Source organism: Camelus ferus, chromosome 10 (assembly GCF_009834535.1).
Source record: "Camelus ferus isolate YT-003-E chromosome 10, BCGSAC_Cfer_1.0, whole genome shotgun sequence".
Classification (NCBI taxonomy): domain Eukaryota; kingdom Metazoa; phylum Chordata; class Mammalia; order Artiodactyla; family Camelidae; genus Camelus; species Camelus ferus.
Genome location: NC_045705.1, coordinates 4,485,823 through 4,510,586, shown reverse-complemented (window position 1 = coordinate 4,510,586; position 24,764 = coordinate 4,485,823). Strand labels below are relative to the sequence as shown.

Sequence of the window (24,764 nt, the reverse complement as noted above, 5' to 3'; positions counted from 1 at the left end):
CAAAGTGTAGTTCATTTACCATGAGCGTCGCTGACCTTGACGCACAGTGGGCTGGCTCTTTGAACTGCGCTGCATTGGAACCGAATGTGAGTCTTAAATTATAGAGAATTTTTTTTATACTTAAAAAGTTCAGGTCAGGGAGCACGTGGATCAGATAAACAGAATACACAATTTCACTTCTCAGTTTATCTCTCTTCTCAGGACTTTTCTTCCTGAAAATACAGAGAGAGATTACAGTGCCCGCCTTATTCACTGTCCGGAGTTAAAACGTTAAAACGTTGCCCACACTCCCACGGTTCTAGCATTTCTGGTGGTCTCAGGTGGCTTTCGTGAGCGAGCACACAGCAGCTGGAAGCCCCGTGCAGCTCCTGTCTTAGGCCTGGAGCCCAGAAACAGGCCCAAGGGACTGGGTGGCCTGAAGGTTCCAGGCCCATTCTGTGCCTAAGGAATGAGAAGCTAAGCTGGAAAAAGCTGATTTCTTATTTCCCCCTCTCATAGTGGCTAGGGACAACAGAGATCAAATGTTTCTGGAACAGGCTTTTCCTGGTGTTGAGTTTTTGTGGCATTCAGAGGTAGGAAAAGGTGATTGAGGCAGTGTGCTGTGTGCCGTTTGTTTTGTTAGGTTGTTAGCTCCTTTTTTAATGTAATTAATTATTATTTTTTTTAAATTGAAGTATAGTCAGAATGTGTCAAAGTTTATTAGCTCCTGGAGGTTAGGGACCGTGCTTTGCTTTACTTGACAATGTCCGATGCTGTGACAGATGCTGTTGTCCAGTACGACTGAGTGAAATAAAAATATAAAGATGCCCTGGGACTCACGGAGCCAAAGTTGTGCTGTTTTTATATTAATATTGCAAAAATTGGGCTGGGGGCTTACAGTTTAGCATCTTAGAATGTGTAAACCCTGGTAAGTAAAAGTTACAGCACCTTGAAATGTTAGTAGCTGAGTAACTAACGTTAATAAGTTTTGACATAAATAAAAAATACCAGGTAAGAAGGGTTGAAAGGCACATATGTAATAAGTTTTGAATTGAATAGTGGCTTCATCATGGGCTGGCTGTGTGCTGTCTAATAACAGCCTGGCCTAAATCGTGTGTAGCGTTTGTATGAAAAGTCCCTTTATTTGCAGCAATAAAATAATTAGAGACAGCATGTCTTCCAGAGTGTGGGAAGCTCTCAAGCCAGACATAGTTGCACAAGTTGCCACAGTTGGAATTCCTCAGCTCTGATTGCTAAATAAAAGTCTCTGCTATTCGGATGAACAGCGGGCGGCTGCTGACTGGATGGATCGTGGAGATGCGTGTCGGTAACTCGAACAGCATGGTGTTTATGTGAATGAGTTTTAGTTTCGGGGATAAAAGGTTGAGATGAATCTTTGTGTTTTTTGATGAGTAATTAATTATCCCTGAATAAAAATAATGTGCCTTGTGTGTTTAAAGCCACTCGCTTAACTGCATTTTTATAATGACCATTCCTGTGTAAGTATACGATACACCAGCAGTGACACTAGTTACCTAATGGAGATACAGGAAGCTCCAGAGAACTGAAAAAAATGTCAAGAAAGGGGGAACTGTAAATGATCTGGTAAAAAATTTTAAAAATGTTTACTCCTGGTCTAAGCCCAGTATGGTGGAATTGCAGGTGTATGAGGATTATTTATTTAAGATGGTTTGGAAAGAGGAGGGTTGACCTGGAGTGGCGATTAAGGTTCCAGCTCTGATTCTGTTGCTTTGAAAAGTCACTTAACCTCGGGCCTTGGTTTTCTCATCTCTAAAATGTAGGTAATTATCTACTTGTCTGTTAGCCCAGTAGGGTTCCAGTGACATAAGGGATAAAAATATGATTTGAAAAATCTCACCATGTGTATTTAAGATGGTGAGATGACTATAGCTAGGTCAGTTTATTGAAAGCAGAACACTTGGAACTTACAGTATTTCATTACTTTTTTGTTCTAAATTATCCCACCAAAATTGTCTGGATTGTGATACCTTAAAGATGGGATGGGGTGTTGGTTCTAAAGGTGCAGAATGGAAACTACAGTGTTAAAGTGCAAGTTTTCCTGAAACAGTCTGAAACACTGCTTTAATGTTTCAAAATGAGATAGGAGAGCAGAAAAATGAAGTCTGTAAACATGTGGGATAGCAAGTTTATTGAAAACAACTTGCAAAACAACATTGTATAAATGGAGAATAATCATCTTTGTGCCCTTACTTCTCTGGCAGCCCAGGCTCGACCTTGTTTTGCAGTGTTGTTCTTTTGTGTCCGTTTTGGAAGAACAAGGCACGATGCCAACATCCTTCCCCATCTTGTCCAAGACAGAGGCTTATGTATTCGGCTTTCAGTTACAGTTCATTCTAAAGTATTTCCGATTTTTAAGGGGATGTTAGTCGTGTTGTTATGTGAGAAAGTTACTTTGCCATAACCATGCTGTTCGTGTATAGCCATATTATACGCTTTTGTTTGGCCAAAGAAAACAAATAAAAATACAAGAGTGAAAACCCAAACATGCAGCCACAATAAACATAGCCAGCCACTTAATGCTATAGCCACATTCTAAGCTCATCACTCCATTTAAATTGAGCTGAGAATATTTTTGGAGGTTCACATATGTTAGATTGTTTCTTTGCTTGTTTAAGCGGATTTCATTCTTGGGTCTAGCCGTGTTTTCTTAAGGAATACTGGAGTGCAGATAGCCATGAATCACTGCGATGATACTTTGAAGTTTTGTCAGAGGCAATGAGCGTTGTATGACTTTTCTTAATGGTGCATGATGCTAAAGTGCCGATGGGAAAATGCACTTATGTAAATGGCAAACTTACCTTTTGGAATAGAGACGACTAACTGTGATGCTGTTTGGTGTCACTTTAGTGCTTCCTTGGTTGGCAGGCGCTTTGGCTGCATGGAATTTGCTATCATCATGTAATGGAGAATTATCTTTTAGGTCCTGAGAGGCAAGCTTAACATACGTCTAGTAACCAGGAGCCAAGGATAATATGTCTTTTTAGTCAAGGATTTCTGATACCGGTAAAATGGGTTGTGAGAGGATGTTCATGTCCCAGGTCCCAGGCAAGTCCCTGGGATGCAGCCCATCAAGTAAGGGTCCTTGGCTTCATGCAGGAAAGAATTCAAGAGCGAGCCATAGTAGAGGGAAGGCAGATTTATTCAGAGAGATGCACTCTCCATAGACAGCACGCGAGCCTTCTCAAAAGGCAAGAGAAAGGCCACGGGTGCGGGGTCCCTACTTTTTATGGGCTCAGTAACTTCCTATGCTGACAAGTGGGAGGATTATTCCAATGACTTCAGGGAAGGGGCTGGGATTCCCGGGAACTGGGCCATCACCCACTTTTTGACCTTTTATGGGCAGACTTGAACCTGTCCTGGCACCTGTGGGAGGGCCATTTAGCAGCTGTTGTGTTACAGGGAGTGTATAATGAAGCTCAAGGTCGCCTGGGAGTCGAATCTTCCACCATCTGGGGGCTGACTTCTGGGTCATTCTTTAAATGGTCGTGCCCTGTCCCCTTCTCTCCTCTCCTGCCTCATTTCCTCCTTAGAAACAACAGTAGTTATACTTACGATGGTTTGAAAGCTCTATGTGCTGAGTGAGCCCTTTCCACGCGTGATTTCATTTGGTCATTGCAGCAGTCTTACGAAGTAGGTATGTTAATATTATCCTCATTTTACTCATAAGTAAATTGAAACTTGAAGAGCTTAAATAACTTGCCCATGTGGCAATACCAGTCATCTTTCTGACACCAGAATCCTTGCCCGTGTTCTTTTTAATGGAAATTCTTAGTATTAGAAGATGAGGCAAGGACATAAAATCCCGCATGAGCTTTCTCTCTAGTGATGTAAGTTTGTGGAACTTTCAGGTTTTTGTTTTTTGTTTTTAAACTGAACGCTCTCCCCATCAAGCTTGATGAGTTCACCAGAATTCTTTTTAGAAGTGGAATTCTTCTATAGCAAAGCTGAGTTTTAGGTTTGCACCTAAAACATCTGGGCTGCTTTTGTCAGCTTCCACTGCGTTGCTTTTTGCAAAGCTTGCCAACAGATCCTAAACAAAAGAACCTTCCAGCCATTCTCTCTGACCCACTGATCTCACCTACTTGACTTGACGTCCAGATCGTTAGGTATGGGGCTGGGGATCCTCTGTTCCCATAGCATCTTTTATAGCTAGAGGCAGGTGTGAGTCTAACCACCTGGCTTCTTATTTCTAATTGCTCTTTGCCAGTTCCTGAAAGGCCTTACTGTACCTTTCCTAAATACTCTGAATTCTTGCATTGTATTCTGTTTAACAGCTTCCTGTTTTCAAGGCCCTATGCCAGAGGCAGTAAAGACTGGAGAGGTTCTCTGCCCTCCAGGGGCCTACTGTTTGGTGAGGGTTATGGGACTTAGACACAGATATGTATAGTAATATAATTATAATGTGGGGTATGTTAGTAGACATTCAAAAAGGAGCTAGATTACAGTAGCGTAGTACATCTCAAAATCTTCTGTCAGAGGTGGGGAGAATTGTACCCTCAGTGGTCTGGAAACGTGGCCCAAACTAGCTGCCTTAGTGGAAATAACAAGATACAAGTTAATTCATATAAATTCTGCTGTACCCACAATATGTGCGTTTTAAAAAAATGTAAAGTAGGATAAAACTACTTAGCTAGCTAGCGTCTTTCCAGTGTTCTCATTTAAGTTGTAGCACCAGGAAGGTACACTGAGAGTATCCATGGCTTTCTGAACTCCTGGCCCACTGCTGTGCACAATAAGCCATGTCAGTATTTGGTATCTAAATCAGCAGATGTGTTGCCCTGGTGGATTATTTAGAGTAGCTTTTGGATTAATCTAGAAAGAGGGAGGTCTGAAAGGTGCTTTGAAAGGACTCAAGGAAGCTGCTACATGTCCCATCCTCAAATAAAGCCAGATGCTGCTGTAAGGTATAATCCAGCCTCGCAGTGGAACCGCGAGTACCAATTTATTTGAAGGCATCTGAAGGTCACGGCAGAGACAAAGGGCTGTGTCCAAACATGAAGAATGACTTTGTGTATGTAGAGGGAGTTGAAATTTAGATTAGTCTGTTTGAAATATAGATTGAAATTTAGACTGACTGTTTAGATTGAAGGTGCAAAGAAAAAAGATGGCCTGAAAGACACAGAGGAAAGATGCTATGCTGGAATTGCCTAGGAGGTAACAATTTAGTGTGCTGCTTTTAAAAGGAAATTAAACGAGTCAAATCTTGATTTTATTTTGGCATGTGATGCCAGGAAGGAGTTGATGGAAAAAGGAAGTAAGTTTTAAGAGTTGGAAGTAGGCTGATATGTGACGTGAAGGATAAGCGAACACCCAGTGCTCTTCCAGAGTCATTTTCTTGAGTAGATAGATGCTTCAGGTGACCTGGAGAAAACAGGGAGGGCTGGGAGTGAAGCTAGAACACTGAACACTTCGCATTATCAGAGCTGTTGATAAGAGTGTTAAGTTGTAGATGCCCAGCAAACAGTGATTGGACCAAGGAAGAGGATGATGAGTGGGAATGTCGACCAGCAAGTCCAGGACAACGTGCCAGGCCATGCCTGTGTGGCTGGGAAGATGAGGAAAACTCCAGGGTTCTCCATGTTGGATAACTCACTGTTGTTTAGTTAAATCAAGCAAAGGCAAGGGAGATACTTCATAATATTTTACTTGGAATTCCAGCATCCAGACTTAAATTACCACTTACGAGTTGCCTGCATATGGATAGATAGATAGGACTTTTTATGAGAAAACATGTATTGAGATAAAACAAGGTGGCTAAAGATAAACCCTCCTGAAGGAAAGAGTGTGAGGAAGGGAAATCTCAAAGGAGGTGGCGAAGGAATGCTGATTGCGGCAGGAAGGGACTTCGGAGAAACTGCATGTGCCATTATTATTTCCTTAGCCCCCCACCCCCCAAGTGTTTCCCCCCCGGGGTGGGAAGATGGCTGGTTTACTTCATCCTTTGAGCTTTCTATTTTTAAAGTTGGGTTGTAGCAACAGTGAAGTCTTTGTGGTTTTTCGTTTTTAATTTTTATGGAATTTGTAGCTTTATAGAAACTGTGGATAAAATCTGGCCAAGTGTTGGTTCCTGTTTGTTGTTTTTAGGCTGGAATCTTCTGGAACTGCTTGCCAGACGCATATCATTTATGGGATTACAAACTGTTTGGTCTTCATTAGAGGCCAGCACTGCTGTTTATTTTCACTGAAGCTCTCCTGAAGATAGTAATTTAATACACAGATTAAATATGTTATGCTTACAGTGAAAACATTTCATTTTCTGCACTTTCCATCATGATAAATAGTGGTTTAATAGTTGACATTTGTGGAGGACCAGAATTTGAAGTTTCTGTTCTATACCTGACACTGTGCTAAGTCCATTTCATGTAACATGCATGATGGTCTTATAAGAGATTAGTATCTTCCTTTTGTGCATGACGGGCCTGAGATTCAGAGAGGCTAAGTGCTTGCTGAGACATGTTGCAGGAAGTGATGGCCCCTGGATTGGCATCTGTGTCTGTCCGAGTCTTGTGCACACTTGGTCCATGACATCAAAGAATGATTGATTCTAAAGAAGGATTTCTTCTCGTATCTGAGCATGTTCCTCGCATAAGACTCTAGTTCATCACCGAAAACAGATGCTCTGACTTGTATTGCCTGCCAGAAGGGTGGACGGATCCACTGCAAAAAAGGATGCAGGAATGAGACCCCGAGTACATAGCTGAGGTCGAAATGATTGAGGCCAGCTGAAGCCGGGGAGCCACGTTGTTCCGTCCTAGACTACAGCAGGGTTGTTCAGCGGCCTGGAGAAGTCTGTGACTTTTTGCATTTCCAGGGGGATGAGGAATGGCTTCAGTGCCCCATTGTCCTCTGGTGACTGTCTCCAGTCACCTCCCGGGGACGTGGCAGTGTTTCTCTAGGCCTTCAGGGAAGGAGGATTCCTTGATCCCATTACTGTTAAGTCACTCAGTTCACTTCACTTCAGCTCACTGTCCATTTATTGAGTGATTACTGTACCACGCTTCATCCTGAGCCTTCTTTGGTAAGACTTGTCTTTCACTGATAATATCGGATAACATGATTTTCTAGCCATTTATGTAAACTAGAAAAGAGCAAAGTGGGCATTTTCAAATTTTGTTCAAATAAGAGCCATAGGGATGATTTTTATTGACAAGAAGTTCTCATCGTTTGTGTTTATGTTTTGTTTTTTTTTTCCCCAAAACTTTGCCACACACCCAGTGTCCTTTACCTCTGACTTTTCTCCGTCTAACAACCTGACACTTGCAGTTCTCTGACAGAACATTTACAACATAGCTGCAGGTATTAAAAACCAAGGCTTACTTGGTAATTCCTTGACATATTCTCCTGTGTAATGTGTGGCATGTTTTTTATTACGTGAAGGCTTGCAGTTAACTCAGGCATGTTCCCAGGACCGTAAGCTTTTCAGTAATTTATCTCCAGTGGGTTCTTACAGTATGAATGTGACAGTAGTTGGCGTACACTCTTCTCTTCCTGGTCCCTCTGGTCTCTTTGGTGTCTGTTTTCTTTTGGGCAGTAAGGGCAAAGAGAGATGGAGAGTGCATATACCCACCTTTAAGGAGCTTAATACCTAGAACCTTATTCAGTTACCGTGTGGCATCAGAAAGGACAAGAATGAATGTGCATTTCCTTTGACTTTGAGACCATCTAATGTATGTTTGTTGCAAGCTTATTCCATGCTAATAAACACCCCTCGGTCACTGTCACGTGGTCCAATGCAGTGAGTCTTATTATCTTAGAACGTATACAGTAGGTAAGTAGATGCCTAAAAGCCACACCCTCTCTGGTTTTTAACGCTTGTTACTTTTTGGGAATTGGCTATGGTATGTAGTGGGAAGAGAATCCAGTTTGGGAAGCAGAGGACCTGAACAGGTTGGAATACAGTTCTGAGACTCTGGGCAAATTAAGTTATTCCTTTTCAGAGCTTCAGCCCTCATCGCTGTGTGAGAATTAAGAATAATGTAGGAACTTTGAAAGGGTGAAAACATCTTAACCAACATTATTGCTCTCATTATTGTAAATGTATATAACAGCCTCTCGTAAATGGTAAAACATCTTATTATTTTGGGAAGTGGATAACTCGTGTTTTACAAGTGGATGAAAAAGCCATATTAGGGGCTTATAACAGCATGAGCAGGAAGAAGGGGAGGAGAAAGGCATCCGGAAGTTCGGAGGATTTACCCACCTCGCGGAAATTACTGGCCTCAACAGTTGAGCTCCTGTTGTGTACAAGATGTGGCGGTGGATACTTGGGTCGTGTTCATAGGTGGTAAAGTTTTCTACCTTTACAACGCTATTTAAAAGAAGACGGATAACCTAGGTTTATGGGTAACTGGATAGAAGGTAACATAGAGAAAGCCCAGCAGGAAGGTCACAACATGTAGTGGGAGCTGCGAAGGAGAGGACAGTGCCGAGTTGGAAGGGGTCAGGAAGAGCCTTTTGGAGGAAATGGGGACTTGGAAGAGAGAGATCCTGAAAGAGAACTTGGGAGAAGGGTATATCCCAAGAAGGTGGAGTCACGATATAAAAATAAGTACAAGGGACTGGCTGGTTTGTTCCTGGTGGTAACCAGTGCCTCAGCTTGCTGAGGTGGTTGGATATGTAGGTAGAAGCTGCCTGTTGAAAGGCTCCAAGCATCTCGTTAATTTGGCCTTGCCCTGTGTATCGTCATGTCTTTCAAGTCCCTGTTTCATTGATTCCTCTGAGAAGCCTTCCCCCATGCGCTCCAGCCAAACTGATAGTGCCTTCTTACCTGCTGCCCCTGTGTGTGGAGCAGCAGTGTGGAGCTGTGGATGAGTGGGGATTCTGGGACCAGGCCCCCTGCGTTGAAATTCTTGCTCAGTTATTTACTAGCTTGAACGACCTCAGGGAAGTCACTTAACCTCTCTGTGCCTCAGTTTCTTCATCTGTAAAATGGGAGTGATGATACCTGCTTTCCGTGGCTGCTGTGAGGATTGACGGTGTAATTGACATTAAGTGCTTGGAAAAGTATCAGGCACAGAGTGCTCTCCGTGGTGATGATGTAGTTACTGCCTCTGTCGGAGACTTTGTCCCTTGTCCTCTGATATGACTCATTTACGTGCTTCCCATTCCTACTGGACTGTGCCTTTTTGGAGGGAAGGATGTATCCTTTTTTTACCTTTGTATTCCCATTGCTTCATACAGTCTGCCTTCTGCATGGTGGGGTGAAGACAAAATGTCTGGATATATTGCTCCTGTGAGACTTGCGTAAATCTAACCTCAGAGGACTGCCTTTTACCAGTGGACTGGCTGGCTGTACGCGTTCTGACATAAATACAGCTCACCTACTCAGCTGGCACTGGGAAAGTAATTCCACTGACACTTCTAAAGTGGCAGGGAACTCCAGCTCTTAGGTCTACGGGTAAGAAGAGCTGTGATTAAATATTTACTAAGTGTTTTGTATTTCTCTAATGAGGATGAAGTGTTTCTAATGAAATGAAGTTTTAGTGTTTCATTAGCATCATCTCATCACGGATTAACTCTTTGAAGTAAAAACATTGCTGACTAATGAAAGCCTACTGTAATTTCTTCCAAGTTATAATGTGAATACAGGTGAAGACACCCTATGCTTAACTTCTTGCAGTAAATTCTTAGGTAAATAGGAAGGATGTGGTATGGGTGACACCTGTAGCATCTTTACTATGTACGACTTGACTAGCTAGTAAATGTTACGCGTCTATGCCTCACCTTAGAATGCAGCCAGGGTGGCTCCGACTGGGATCTTTATCTTACTTGTCTTCAAGTTCTGATAGTTGGGTAGAAATACACAATTAGATACTTTAAAATTCAATAACATAGTTTAAGAACTTAATTAGGTTTTAACTTCAGGATCTGTATAATCTGATGTGAGTCAATTAAAAAGGGTTTAGAACGAGTATTTCTGTTTTTGCATCTGGCCATCGCTTAGAAACTTTAAGTGGTTCGGGAATCGTGCATTTCGTGGAATTACAGGTCAGTGGAAGGTGCTGTACTTTCTCGATCGGAATTGCACTCAGTAGGAGATGGAGCCAAGCTTAAAAGTGAGCGCTGGCTTCCTCGTTTTTCAGACCGAGCAATGTTACTGCCAGAAAGTATCGGAAATTCTTTATGTTGGTAACGTTTCTGACCTTATCATTGCTTTGGTTTTTGGAAAATGAGAACAAATAAAAGGAAAATCAGGAACCCAGACCCTCGAAGTTGAAAATGCTTTTTGAACTTCCCCTCTATTTCTGGAATTATCTGAACTAGTTGAGAACCATATTTGCTTGGACAGTCCTGTCTCATTTTGCTTAAAAAAAAATTATGAAGGAATCACTCACGCATTCTTGATTCCATCCAGCGTTGAAGTCGACACCCATCGCTTGCACGGAAATGCTGAATAATCAGGTTGTCTGTGTCACGGCGTGATTGCAGCGCACCAAGAGAGAGTTTGAAACTGCAGTCAATAGCCTGTCTTACTGAGCAGCGTCCAGGGTTGTCTAAGTTCTAACAGCTGCCACCTTCATTCCTGAAATTTTACCTTTTGCTTTCTTTCCTGAGATGTTCCACCTGGAGAGAGCCAACTCACCTGACGTGCTTAGCCGTGTGTCAGACGCTGTTCTGAGTGCTTCATCTGTGTTAATTCCTATATTTATTCCTCATAATAACCCTGAGGATGGGTTCTGTTCCACTTAACAGATGAGGTACAGAGAGGTTAGGAAACCTGTGCCCAGTCGTGACACTGATTCGTAGAAGCTGGAAGCTAAGATGTGCTCTCCCACGAGAGCCCCTGCTCTCAGTCACTTGGCTGTACTGACAGAGGGACTACTGTGTTTTTGTTTGGGGACGGGAATTTTTATCGAATAGTCACTGTGATCTCGGTGAAAGGACAAAGGGCTTACCTTTCTTGGTAGGGAGCAAGGCCTTGGGAAGCAAAGAATGGTCTAGAAGAAATGTGGGGCTTTGTGTCAGGAGTTCCCTAGGACGGAGCTTCCAGATGGCCCCCCGAGGCTGAGGGGAGACTCAGAGGGACTCATGGTGATGAGGGAGAGAAGGAACAAGGTTCCTAAGCATCCTGACCCACCATATCACCTGCCATCCCAGCTCTGCTGTAGGAACTGACTTCAGATCCAGTGTAGCATATGGCCTTTATAGTGTACATAGGAAAATAAAGGGACTTTAAATGGAATGCTTTCCCTGACTCTCAGGGAGAGTACCCGCACACAGCTTGGCTTAAAATTACCCTAGGCGCCTGCTTTTTCTTTTTTGTCTTCTCATAACTCTGCTATGGTGTTACGATTGCTTTCCCCTTAGCCAGAGCTCTGTGCTGTTGGATACACGCCTGCTTTTGCATGCACGGGGCCCTTCTGTCTGGAAGGCCAGTCAGCTCTCCCCGCCTTTTGAGGTGGGCTTGAACAATAATAACCGATGCCATGTACTGAGTTGCCTAAGGTCCCAGGCACGGCCCTCACTCAGTCTTTATAGCAACCCCCTGAGGTAAGGATTCACTCTCTGGTGCGCAGGTAAGAAAAATGAGTCTGGCGAAGGCTGAGTGATTGCCCAGGGCCTCACAGCCAGCTGGTGATGTCTGGTTCTGATGAAGACTTCGTTTTTCCACGTTGACTACTAATCCACTCGGGGGACTCTTTTCAGCTTTCTTCCTGAGAACCCAAGCAGAACTGTTATTAATAAGCTCATAGACCTTTCCCCTCTTAAAGTGACAGTGCCTCTTAAGTAGCATGTGCAGCTGGCCCCAAGTTTTAACCCTCTTGTAGGAAGAGGTTAGTCTGTGAGTACTAACATCCCCTTCCTAGTGTGTGATTTAGTTTCTCAAACAAGATTTTTAAAAAATCAGTTTCTCTGTTGTGTGTGTGTGTGTGTATGTGTCGAGTTTTAAAAGTCTCTCTGAGGCTCGAGGCCTGTGGTCTTCAGAACTGCCATTGGTGAGTTCTTGGTTCCCAGTGGTGCCACATGTTCGGAGACCTGTTCACTCGTGGGTGCTTGCTGCGATTGGTACGTGGGCGTGGGGTGTCGTGTGTGCTGGGTTACCACAGTAAGTCCTGGTGTCACGTCTAGGCATCGGGCCCCGTTTGTTCTCTCCAAGGAAAAAAATGATTCTGACACTGGCTGACATGTCAAGGAGGGCTTTGTTCAAGGCTGTTGCTGTAGGTGTCAACAGCCTCACAATAGGGGAGGGAGTCCAGGCCCCACTCTGCAGCCAAGGAGAATGACGGGCGGAGGTGGGTTTGCGGGGACTTGACCTCAGTGGATGGAAAATTACTAAGAGGAGACCCCAAGGTAGGAGGAATCTTGGTGAAGGCAGGCCAAGGACTTAAGCATCAAAGGTGGAGGGCGAGGAACTCTATCAGCTATTCAGGGTAGGGGATTCTCTCCAAGCTAACGTGGCAGGACTTTTGCTAACGCTGAGCTCTGTAAGCCTACTGAGGGCCGGGGGTCATGGTAGAGGCCTAGTCAAGAAGACGGCTCAGAGAACCTGACTGAGGATTGGTCTGGGAGAGTGTTTGTCAGATCTTATGGCCTGAATTAAATGTTAAGCATTCAACGACAGATGACTGGATAAAGAAGTTGTGGTATATTTATACAGTGGAATTACTACTCGGCCATAAAATAGAATAAAATAACGCCATTTGCAGCAACATGGATGGACCTAAAGATTGTCATTCCAAGTGAAGTAAGCCAGAAAGAGAAAGAAAAATACCATATGATATCACTTATATGTGGAATCTAAAAAAAAAGAACATAAATGAACTTATTTATAAAAGAGAAACAGACTCACAGACATAGAGAACAAACTTACGGTTACCAGGGGAAAAGGGGTTGGTAAGGGATAAATGGGGAGTTTGAGATTTGCAGATACTAATTACTATGTATAAAATAGATTAACAACAAGGTCCTACTGTAGAGCACAGGGAACTTAGACTCAATATCTTGTAGTAACCTATAATGAAAAAGAATATGAAAAGAAATGTATGTATGTTCATGTATGACTGAAACATGCTGTACACCAGAAGCTGACACAACATTGTAAACTGACTAGATTTCAATTAAAAAAAAAAGTTAAGCATTCAAGTTATCAGACTTGAACCCATGGGAGATAATACTAAATGAAGTGTAAAATGACTGCCAGGAAAATACGTTTTCCTCCTGGCACAGACTTCCACGAAGGATTGGCTTGGACGATCACAGTAGCCCTGAGAGGTGGGACGTTTTGAAGCTTTAAGTGCGGCACTGTCAGCTTGATTTATTTTTAATTTTATTTAACAAACCTAAATAGTGCTTGTTAAGTGCCAAGCTCTGATCTACATGCTTTGAAAACGTTAATTTAGTTAATCTTCAAGACAACTCTGCAAGGTGGTTACGTTCTTGTTTCTCAGCCTTTGCAGATGAGGAAACAGAGGCCCAGAGGAGTTAAAACCTGTGCCCATGCTCACATAATGAGTCACTGGCAGGGCCTGGATTTCCACGCAGGCCGCCTGGCTCCAGGGTCTGCCTTGTTCTTAATCACTGTTAGGTTGCATCCTAGGCTTTTGCCTCCCAGGGATTCACTTCTCATTACTCTGGGCTTTTCTTTATTCTCTCGACAAATAAAGAATTCTTCTTCCGGATTTAGTCACACTCTGGACTTTGTTCAGACTGAAGTCATGTTTAGCTTAAAGTCTCCCAGAAATCACAAGGTTACTAGTAACAGCTTTTCAGGTGGCCATTCACCTTGGGACAGAGAGTGTGTTTATTGATAAAAACATATTTCCTATCTGCTCCACAGTCTGGGTAGGTTAACAGTGATGACCTTTCTAATCAAAGGTTCACTTTTTTTCCCTCCTACCAACAACCTCAGTAGCATTCCTTTTTTTTTTTTTTCTTTTTTAAATAAATGCTCCATTTATAGGGAGTGAATGGTAATTCTTTGATAAAGGCTTTGGGAAATTTGCTTCCGGATAATACATAGCTGGCACCAAAACTTTCTTAAAGGGGTAAATTCCCTTTGCAAGCAGAGGATACCTAATTCCTAAAACATTTCTTTAGTAGTCTCTTTAAATTATGCCTAAATTTGTCAGGCTGGTATTTTAAAAGGGTTCTGGTTAATGTAGTATTAATGTCAACATTACATATTACCCATGGAAACTCTTGAGTATTCCATGGTACCTTCAACTTAACAATTTTTTTTTTTAACTTTTAATTACAGATCTGTCTATGGCAGTACAGAAATTTTCCCAGTCACTGCAAGATTTCCAGTTTGAATGTATTGGTGATGCTGAAACAGATGATGAAATTAGTATCGGTGAGTACTGCTGTTTTTCAGTATTCTAAGTAATACTTTTAAAAGTCTTACTTGAGTTAATGACTTCATTGAAATCAACCAGATTCACACACCCAAATACTAAACGTGTAAAACATTCTGACTTTGATAAAAGTATAAGGGCGGTTTTTGGTTGCTGTGGAGGAGGGTATTATAAATGGTTTTAAAATTGAGCTCTGTGGTTTGTTCCCATAAGGAAATTACTTAATCATTCTATAATCCAGCTCAGCCTTTTGAGAAGATGTGGGTAACACTGTTTTTCTCTGCCTCAAAGTGAATCATTCATTCAAAGAAAAACATGTTGGGCATCTATTATATAAATATAAAAGGTGCTGGTTTAAGAATTAGCTTACTTTTTTAAAACTTAATACTGATTGCTCTTTTAACTTGAGTTTTTGTTGATAAAGAAGAAAAAATCAGTTGTGACGTATTAAACCAGAACATGACTAGAGATCAGGAGGCTTGAGCCCTGACCTGATTTTGCTGCAGTTACTTAGCAAAATAACTGACCCTGGGGGAGGCATGCCCCTTCCTGAATCAGATGGTTTCATTTCTCCTAAGTGGAGAGGCTGAGGTTATGTGATCTCTGAAGTTTTATCTGTATCTGAATTTTTACTGTTTGGAGATCAGATTCATGTAGCATTCTTTTCCGCACATTTTTTTTTACAATCTCCACTTGCCGGCTTATAGACATGGGGTCCATTTTTAGGGTGGATTAGAGACATGTCACAAAATCAGAAGACTGTTTAAAATGTATGTGATATTTTAGAGAACAATACTAAGTGTATTCACCTAGGTAAATAAAAAAAGAATATTGCAAGTATTTATAAAAGTGACTTCCAAACTTTAATGTGGATATGATACACCTGTAGATCTGCCTAAATGCAGGTTCTGATTCAGAAGGTCTCTGGTGGAGTGTGTGATTCTGCACTTCTAGCCACTGGAAGGGGATGTCGGTGCCTCTAGTCCATGGACCACTGTTTGAGTAGCAGGGCTTTGGAATCCCTGACATGCTTCTCCACAATCACATTTCTCTCCTTCCTCTGCCTTTTCTTTTTCTTCTCGGTTTTGTCTGTTGAATATGTATTTCTGAACAATATATTTGTATACTTTTTGGAAACCTAAGTACCAAGTTCAAACCCAGCTGTGAAAGGAATTTCGGGCTCTCGGGAGAAAAACCGAATGGGTTTCTGATTCATGGTAGGGCTTTAGCTCGTCACCTTCACGGAAGCTGCTTCTGGAGCAATCCCGTGTGCAGTCCTTCGACGAGCTGTTTCCGCGTGCGGGGTTCACACTGTGCAGACACCGCACAGGCAGGCTGGCCCCTTTTGGAGGAGCTGTGCCTGTAGACTGCCTGATTCACCTGCTCCTCTTGGAGTGTTAGGTGCTCTGAGGGGGAGTGGAGGTGGCCAGTCTTGGGATGGTGGTGGCTCAGCCTGCCCTGAGGTCTGTGGTGGAAGGTGGCTGAGCCTCACTTGGCTTAGGTGCGGGCAGGGAGCCTCTAGAAGGAGGCAGGGGACTGGCACACGGGCCTCAAGCTACAAGATTTCTTCCTCTTTACAGATGGATTCCCATCTGTAAGAGCAGCCTCAGTGATCACCCGCCACTGACAGTTGGGACAGCTGTCATTTTCTGTGCCACTTCTTCACCTGTGTGTCATAAATGTCCAGTCACGAACACAGGCTTTGTAATACACACCTCACCAGGGAAAAGCCTAGATTATATTACTAAAATGTGAACACAGTCACATTATTATTTAGAAAAAAGGAAGAACACCACATACTCACTTAACAGCAGTTGTTCTCACTTAGTGATGAAACTGTAAATTCCAAGAAAGCAGAGGCCAGACCTTTTTTTTTCCTAAATCATTTTGCTTTAGCACCTGACCCAGCATCTGACTCTCGGTTAAACTGTTGAAATAAATGACATAAGTTTCCTTATATGCTTAATTTTTTTCACTTATGTGTATGTCTTATTAATATAATTGTATATTATACATAATTATGTAATTTTTTCTTTATAAAAAGGATTATAGCAGATACTTCTGAGTTTTTATAGATACTATAATTTTTAACGATTTTATGACTTTAAAATATTCCATTAGGTTCACATGTATGAATTTATGAAATAATCTTTTTGGGGGTACACTCGGGTTGCTTCTAGTTTGGTCTTTTACTTTTTAAGAGTACACTAAACATATTTCTGCATATTTCTTAATTTCCATTAAGCTTCTTACTTAAAATACCTTCTTGAGGCCACGTAAGTGTAGAGGTGAGGGCGTCTGATCACCGTGCTGTTTGACCTTGCAGGCAGGTGGACGGTAGGCAGTCTCCCCCGGTTGTGGTGAACTTAGATATCTCAGCATTGCTCTGTCTCATCCCACTTTAGCTGAATAGATGTTCTTGTTGTGGCTCTTGCAGATTAGATTTGAAAGGTGTGAATTGATCAGTATGTGAAGGCTTATTAGAGGCAATGGTTATTAAACTGTAATGCTCTCAGGGCTTTGAGGAGTGAGATCAAAGGTTGGGGAGTGGAGGATGAATTCTGTATAGGGTAGATGTCATTGCTTGCTTCTTTTAAATCAGGAGACTTATTTAGCTTCTGTTATTGGGAATCTGATTTAAACACCAATGCTTTGTTAGGAAAACCTAACCTAGAGCACTGAGATTTATAAACAAAAATTATTTCTGAAATAACTTATGTAAAAATCCAGTTACATTCCCATATCCTCACCATCCAACACTTTACCCTTTTACTCAGCTCCCAAATGCAATGTGAGTAGTTAAAAAGAACTATGTGTATAATAAAGAAATGTATTTTTTTTTCTCTATGTATATGCTCAGGAGTAGGATTGCTGGATCATATGGTAAGTCTATTTTTAGTTTTTTAAGGAACCTCCATACTGTCCTCTATAGTGGCTGCACCAATTTACATTCCCACGAACAGTATAGGAAGGTTCCCTTTTCTTTTTGAAAATATAATTCAAAAAGACACACACACCCCAGTGTTCATAGCAGCACTATATACAGTAGCCAAGACATGGAAACAACCCAAATGTCCATCAACAGATGACTGGATAAAGAAGATGTGGTATATATACACAATGGAATACTACTCAGCCACAAAAAGAATAAAATAATGCCATTTGCAGCAACATGGATGGACCTGAAGATTGTCATTCTAAATGAAGTAAGCCAGAAAGAAATAAAAATGCCATATATCGCTTGTATGTGGAATCTTAAAAAAAAGACACAAAGTATTTATAACTTAGGTGATTGATTTCTTGAATATGTGTAAAAACACATTTGACTGTCCTTTATCTTTGGATTACTGCGTTGTGTTGATTCTTATTTTGTGGTTGACTTTATTCCTTTGATAACTATGTAAGTTTAAAAAGCTAAAGCTCTAAACTATTCTTAGAAACAATGAACAATACATATATATAAATTTAAAACTTTTATCTCTCAAGGAGTTGCTCTTCCTAGAATAAACTTTGTTTACCCAAAACAAAACAAAAAACCAAAAAAACCTGGACTCAGGACAAGACTTTTATATCACAAAAAGTTTAAGGAAACTGAAAAATACTTAAACATATTTAATTACATTGTTCACACTAACACTGCTATTAATGATTTTTGTATCATTAACAAATAAAAATAATTTTATTATATTTCAAAAAAAAAAAAAAAGAAATGTATGAGACTGAATAAGCATTTCAAACATGGAGAAATGATGAGGCTAACCCAAGCTATGTACCAAGGACAGTGGTCTGGGAATGTATCCCTGAGAATAATGAGTAAGTCTGGTGTGGATAGAGTGCGGGAACTAGTCCCCCCCTCTTCATCAGCTTTAGTTCCACGTTGGAGGATACAGTTTCAGCTGTCTTCAAAATAGCCTGTTGAAGCCTCAGTTTCAGCTTCTTCCTTACTCCTCTGATGTAATAAAGCAGGAATGAAGTGGAGACAGCTGTGACTCTTAGCCCTGAGTAATAGCCACACCACTCTCAGCCAGGGCAGTCTTGAGACCTACCCATGATGTAACCACTGGGGATGATGGCCGACGAGAAAAGCTCATCTTTTGTAAGTGCGCGATGTCAGTGCAAAATAACTCGGAAAGTCAAGACATTTGCAGACTTTCTGTGTGTCAGCTGTGGTGGTGGGGACAGGTGGGAAGAGTCAGATGTCTGCTTTCAGTGTCCTTACAGTGGAACAGGGGGAAACAGATTTTTGAGCCAAGGAAGGAAAAGAGGGTGCTGCTCCTATATCCGTAGAATTAACTTGTGGAAGCTGTTCCGGGAGTTTGTAGGATGCGTGGGCACATGTCTGTCATACCCGGCGGCTCCACTTGTCAGCTGTCCCTGTCAGCTCCTGCCCTTGGGGCCTTGTGCTGGCCGGTGTGCGTGTTTGTGTTTTGGTGCCGGTGAGCCGTTGCTGGCTGGGAAGGCGGCAGAATGGGATTCGTTGTCTGGGGCCCCGTGGGGAATTCCTGTGGCTCGGATAGCAGGTCAGCTGTTCCCAGAACTGAAGTCCCAAGCAGGACAGCGTCCTGTGCTCCCCTTTGAGCACCTCCTTCCCATTTTAGAGCAGCAAGAGGCCCCTGCCCCCACCTCTCTGGGGATGAGTGAGCAGCAGGTGAGCGTTTGATGGCTTCCATTTACCTGCGCGCTGCTGCGCTGGCCCAGTGGGAGTGCAAGCCACTTGCCTCCCACAGCTGTTCTGATTGCCCACTTTTCGTGCTGCTGTGGTTGTTTGAACTGAGTAAAGACTTTGAGTTAGGAGTAAGTTAGGAACTGAGTAGCTGGACCCTTGGGGCTTAGAAATTGGTGATGGACAGGAGAGGAGCGATTACAAACTGGTACAAGAGTCAGTCCTCCCTGAGGGTGAGGAGAAAAGGGAACCCTCCCACACTGCTGGTGGGGATGGAGTTGGTGCAGCCACAATGGAAAACAATATGGAGATTCCTCAAAAAACTAAAAATAGACTTACCATACAATCCAGCAATCACACTCCTGGGCATATATCAAGATGGAACCCTAATTTGAAAAGATACATGCACCCCAATGTTCACAGCAGCACTATATACAATAGTCAAGACATGGAAGCAGCCTAAATGTCCATTGACAGATGACTGGGTAAAGAAGTTGTGGTATATTTATACAATGGAATACTACTCAGCCATAAAAAGAATAAGATAATGCCATTTGCAGCAACATGGATGGACCTGAAGATCGTCATACTAAATGAAGAAAGCCAGAAAGAGAAAGAAAAATATCATATGATATCACTTATATGTGGAATCTAAAAAAAGGACACAAACTTATTTACAAAACAGAGACAGACTCACAGACATAGAAAACAAACTTATGATTACTGGGGAGAAAGGGGGTGTAGGGGGTGGGGAGGATAAATTGAGAGTTTAGGATTTACAGATACAAACTACTATATAGAAAATATATAAATATATATACAAATTAGATAAACAATAAAGTCCTACTGTATAGCACAGAGAACTATATTTAGTACATTGCAATAGCCTGACATGAAAAAGAATATGAAAAGGAATACATATATGTAACTAAATCACTGTGCTGTACACCAGAAGTTAGCACAACATAACATTATGAATGCAATTAAAAGAAGAAAAAAAAATCTAACAGCCCAAAAAACAAAAAAGGATTCAGTCCTTCTCAAATAATGTATGTATTTGGGTAGACTGGATACAAAATGTATCCTTGTTTAACCATAATTGCACAAAATACAGTGCCTCCTACATCAGTCATGGCACACGTTTGTGCATGGCAATGGGTAATGCCATGTGCCCAGCCTTAAAACCTGACTTGTAGGAACTAAAAGACTATCTCTACAGGAAACAAAACACTGTTCTTTTGAAAACACTGTTTACAGTGGTTCATTCAAACAAGTAGAAGGTCAGATATTGAATCTGTCGGAGGCAGCTGGCTTTTGCTAGGTTAAGCTTAGCATGTTAGAGTATGAGATAATAAAAGTCCGTGAATCTCAGTCTGTCAGAATTTACGTTCATCCCAAGGTCGGGGTCTGCACTTACTGCATTTCATTCCTGTATATACTTAGTGCCTGTAATTTGAAATCACTTTTAACCAAGTCTTAAAAGAAGTCTAAATTTCAAAAAAATCAGATATTGTTAGTCACGCTGAACTGGTGCCAGTAAAAATATTAGTCATTAATCTGAGGCAAAACTCGTTCATGGTGTGTAATCTTGGAAACCATTGGGAAGTCCAGATGTGGTCGTTCATAAACAGCTTGGCCGGTGATGCTGTGTGATGGCCTGTTATAGCTCTCAGGCAGGTCTTGGACATCGTGAACTTTGCACTCAAGAGATTAAACCAGGAAGAAGAGTCAGTTTGCTAGTAAACATTTTAGGTGGGGACTTCATTCCATGAGACACACCTAAACAGAAAATTCCTGTGGTAGAGACAGGCAGTGTACAACCAGCCCCTTGTCAGCTGAGGTTATGGCTTCCCACTCTGAGTGGAGAAATGAGGCCGCCAAGTAGGTAATTCAGATCAAAATAGATATCACACTAATTGTACAGGTGTTTCTGACATAGCTCCTGTTTCCTGTTCAGGTATTTACTCTGCTTTGAATGCAGGTAAGCAGGTGTAGCAATAACAATGGCTAGTGCTTACTAGTTCTTAGAATGAAGAGCATGTTGACATCTTTTTTTTTTTATATTTATTATAAAGGAAATCTGTGTACAAATTGTATGTATACAGATTGATGAATGGTAACTTGAACCCAATCCAAGTTTTGTATTCGGCACTGGCTGGAGTGTGCCCAGTGCTTTGGGTTCTTTTCCTGTTCTCTTTTTAGGAGAATGTGTTGAAAGTTGAGACTATAGGAGATGAATTTAAAACAGTGGCATTTTAAAAAAGTCAAGGGGGTTTATCGTGTCTTCCTGAGCAAGCGGTGCTTTGCGCGAGTGCGACCATGTGTTGTTAGCTTGCTTCTCTGAAGCTGGGTGTGCATCAGGGTGCCTTGGTTAAGTGACTCAGTGTGACCCCGAAATCGCCCTCATACACCGTTGATGCCTGCTCAGAGAGTGTGAAGTAGACAACGCTTTTCAAGGGAGTAGTTGAATATTTGTTTCCATTTTCCTACTTAGAGGAATTACTGGGGGGAAAAATCCGTAAATTTTTCCCTAGATAAATCCATACACTTTGAGAGTGCATCTGTTGGGTCCAATGGAAAGGGAATTTGGTCGAATTTTTTCCAAGTGATAAAGAATAGAGCCTACGGTGGAAAGTATGGCAGACAGTTTGCTTGGTGTGTTTTGAAGGAATTCCTTTCTCGTATAGAAACACTTTGAGAGGTGATAACCTGTATTCCAGGTTAAAAAGAACTGGTATGTTTGTAAATGCACTTACAGGATCACGCAGCCCCCACCGCGCTCACGCCGCGCCACGCTTCCCGGCGCCCGGCGAGCCGCGGGCCGGCCCCGCTGCCTCCTAGCCGCCCGTGCCCTTCCCGGGCGCGCGCCGCGACGGCCCCGCTCGAGCGGGGCTGATCTCGCCGCCCGACCGCTCGGCGGCCCGCAGCCCCCGGCCCTCTCCGAACCAGCCATGGCGAAGCCGCACGATGTGCTGATCCGGCTGCTGCCGATCGGGGACGCCGGGGTGGGCAAGACCTGCCTGCTGTGCAGCATGTACACAATTTCTCACCCCCCCACCCCCACCCCCCGACTCCTGGCTCCCGAATTTAAAGATGTGGACCAAGGCTCGGGGGCACTACAGGGGCAAGGAGACCCCGAGGCTGACCACATACTCCAGAAAGGAGAGCGTTTGGAGATGAAGGACCGGCTCCTGTATATCAGGTTAAGAGCCAGGGACAGTAGGCTGGGATAGCAGTTTGCAAATGGGAGAATTCAGCGGCAGCGGGGCTTCTTGGCCCCATCTTCCACTTCTTGTGTAAGAAGGGCGTTTCCCACCACCCTGGCAGGTGAGGCGACAGAGCCATGTATACCATGGTCTTTCACTAAGCCTAGCCTTCAACTCTCAAGGTTTTCCCGAGACCCAGAGTTCTCGGAAGAAGGGCAGGGGGCTCACGGGCAGAAAGCAAACAAGCCCTGGAGAAGCATGCTGGTGCTGTTCCCTTCAGCTTCAAGGCCAAGTGCTCATCTTGCCCCCTTAGCTTCTGAGTCAGAGGTCAGAGGGTTTGCCAGCTGTACTGTGGCTGCAGGTAGAGGGAAGCAGACTCCCGCCTCCAGGGCTTTTGTTCAGGAAGAAGTTTCTTTAACCCCAGATGGTCCAAGAGTAGCTTGAAGGAATGAACCAATCAGGTCCCAGCCTAGTAGGGCTCCTCCTCACCTTCCCAAGACGGGAGAAGCCTAGGGAGCAGGATCAGTCTTCAGCTGCATTGCGTGGCTGGCGCTGGAGCAAAGCAAAGAGTTGGGCATCGAACATTCACCAGCTGAGGACCGAAATCCAGACACACACATGCGAAGGATTCAGAGCCCCATGTATTTACTCCTCCCGAAAAAGGGTGGGGGTTGAAATCACCAAACCTTTTTCCTCCTGACTCTTACCAAATCAGAAGAGAGCAGGAGAGGGTAACTCAGGACGTAGAAACAGGGGATAGGTTAGCATAGTGGAAGGAAAAGGAAGGCAGGAATAGTTATAAATAGTCAGCTGATGAGAAATTTAGAAAACTGACTCTTAAGTATGAAGTCACAACCCAGCTGAGGATGCTGCTTTGAGGACTGACTCCTCACGTATCAAGACGGATGCAGCATCACACTGGGGTGGGGAGGTTGGCAGTGCCAACACTCAGTGTCCCCACACTCAGTGTGCCCTCACCCAGGGACCTGAGGAAGGGGAGGTTATGCTGGGCATTGGCTCCAACCTGTGGATCAGTACTGCCACGTTCCCTGAAGATGAGGCAGAGCACCATTTCTCTCCTAGCCCCCTCAGGAAAGAGGGGCCATGTTTTTACTGTACCCTTGGGGTTTTGGAAGGGAACACTGGGGTTGGGATTCTATGGCCTGATAAGCCTCATCCACAAGGGCCACAGCTGGGGACACATGAGGGCAGGAGGGGGGTTGGGATTTGGGGGTGCAGCTCCACTCACCAGATGCCAGAGTTGGCCTCTCACCCCTAAACTTATCCAGTCCAGGAGGTGGCCTGGGACCTGGCCTTAGGCCCGGACTATTGCCTGTTGACTCCGCACCACCTCCGTACATGCTGTCTTGAGACTCAGCGCAGCCCCGGGCACTGCACGTGCTCCTGAGCCCCACCATCTCCCTGTGACGGGTGGACTTGTGTATGTGTGTTGGGTCCAGTACATGCACTGTAAGCAGGGTTCATCTATTTTAAACACAGTTGTTTATAAAATAAAGAATATTTCAAACCAAAAAAAAAAAAAGGATCATACAAGATTTTAGCTAAAAAAAAAAAAAAAAAAACGCAACCACTTTCCTCAACTTAAACTAATAAAATTCAGCTATTCTCCTATTAAATTGAAATACTTTGTAAAGATGTTCTTCATAATTTAGTTATGAGCTACCGATACTCATCTGTACAGATCATGACTACCATTCGTCTCATGATACTGGAATGCATAAGGTAGAGTGAGGCTGTGAAACTCTTGGACATTTCTTAAGAAAAAGTTAGTAAACCAGAGACAATACCATTACCAACCGTAACTGAACTCTTCAAAAAAAGACCTGTGATTTTATTAAATTCTGGGAAACAAATTAGCTTCTCTTTTGCTCAATCAAAAGGAAATCCATCAGTTATTACAAACCCTCATTACGATCCACTTACATGTGGTTATATAAATCAGGAAGTCCTCTATTAAAGTGGAACATTTCCAAATGCCTAAATTGTTTATACAAATAACATTTTCTTTTGAACTCTGTAGAGGAAGCATATTTGACTTTTTATGGCTCTCAGTTGGACAATTGAATTATTGTTTCCATTTTTTTTTTAACCTCCCTTATTTTTGCACCCACACAGAAACCACCCACAATTAAGGATTGAAACAGCTGGGAAAGTTGCACGTTTCAGGTGGAGGTCTCAAAAAAACATGCTGTTTGAGAGAGATGTTTTCATCATATTGGCTCTGTATTTTAAAGAACATTACTTGATTTTTTTTTCTTGTGGCTACAACATAAACTTTATTTTATTCACATTTTTAAGGTAAACTACTAAAAAAAAAAAAAACCCATATGATTTATATTGCAAACAACTTTATCTTTGCAGAGCAGTATTTGATTTAATTTTAAATTCGAAGGCTTAGATTGTTTTCTAGAGTCTGAAATAAAAAAACCCCTGAAACTTATCATGTTAAAACTCATGTCTCAAAGAAAAAAAATTTGTCTTTTAACTTATTAATATATGTTACTCCCCTAAAACCCCTTTTGTGTCTTTTTTGATTTGTTCTGCTAAACAAAAAGTAGT

The 24,764-nt window shown here is 42.6% G+C and overlaps 1 protein-coding gene across 5 annotated transcripts in view; it reads left to right on the top strand.

Annotated features, from left to right (window-relative positions):
* ARHGAP42 (Rho GTPase activating protein 42) overlaps positions 1 to 24,764 on the top strand; it is a 269,930-nt gene that overhangs the window by 71,376 nt on the left and 173,790 nt on the right. For 4 of the 5 annotated variants that reach the window (XR_004323064.1, XM_032488279.1, XM_006186189.3 and 1 more), the window contains exon 2: positions 14,219 to 14,314. Coding sequence is in view for 4 of the 5 variants with exons in the window: in XM_032488279.1 (XP_032344170.1) it covers positions 14,219 to 14,314 (96 nt within the window). In the remaining variant the exon portion in view is untranslated. Of the gene's footprint in view, positions 1 to 1,283; positions 1,307 to 14,218; positions 14,315 to 24,764 lie in introns of those variants that run through there. The other variant, XM_032488281.1, reaches the window with a different exon arrangement.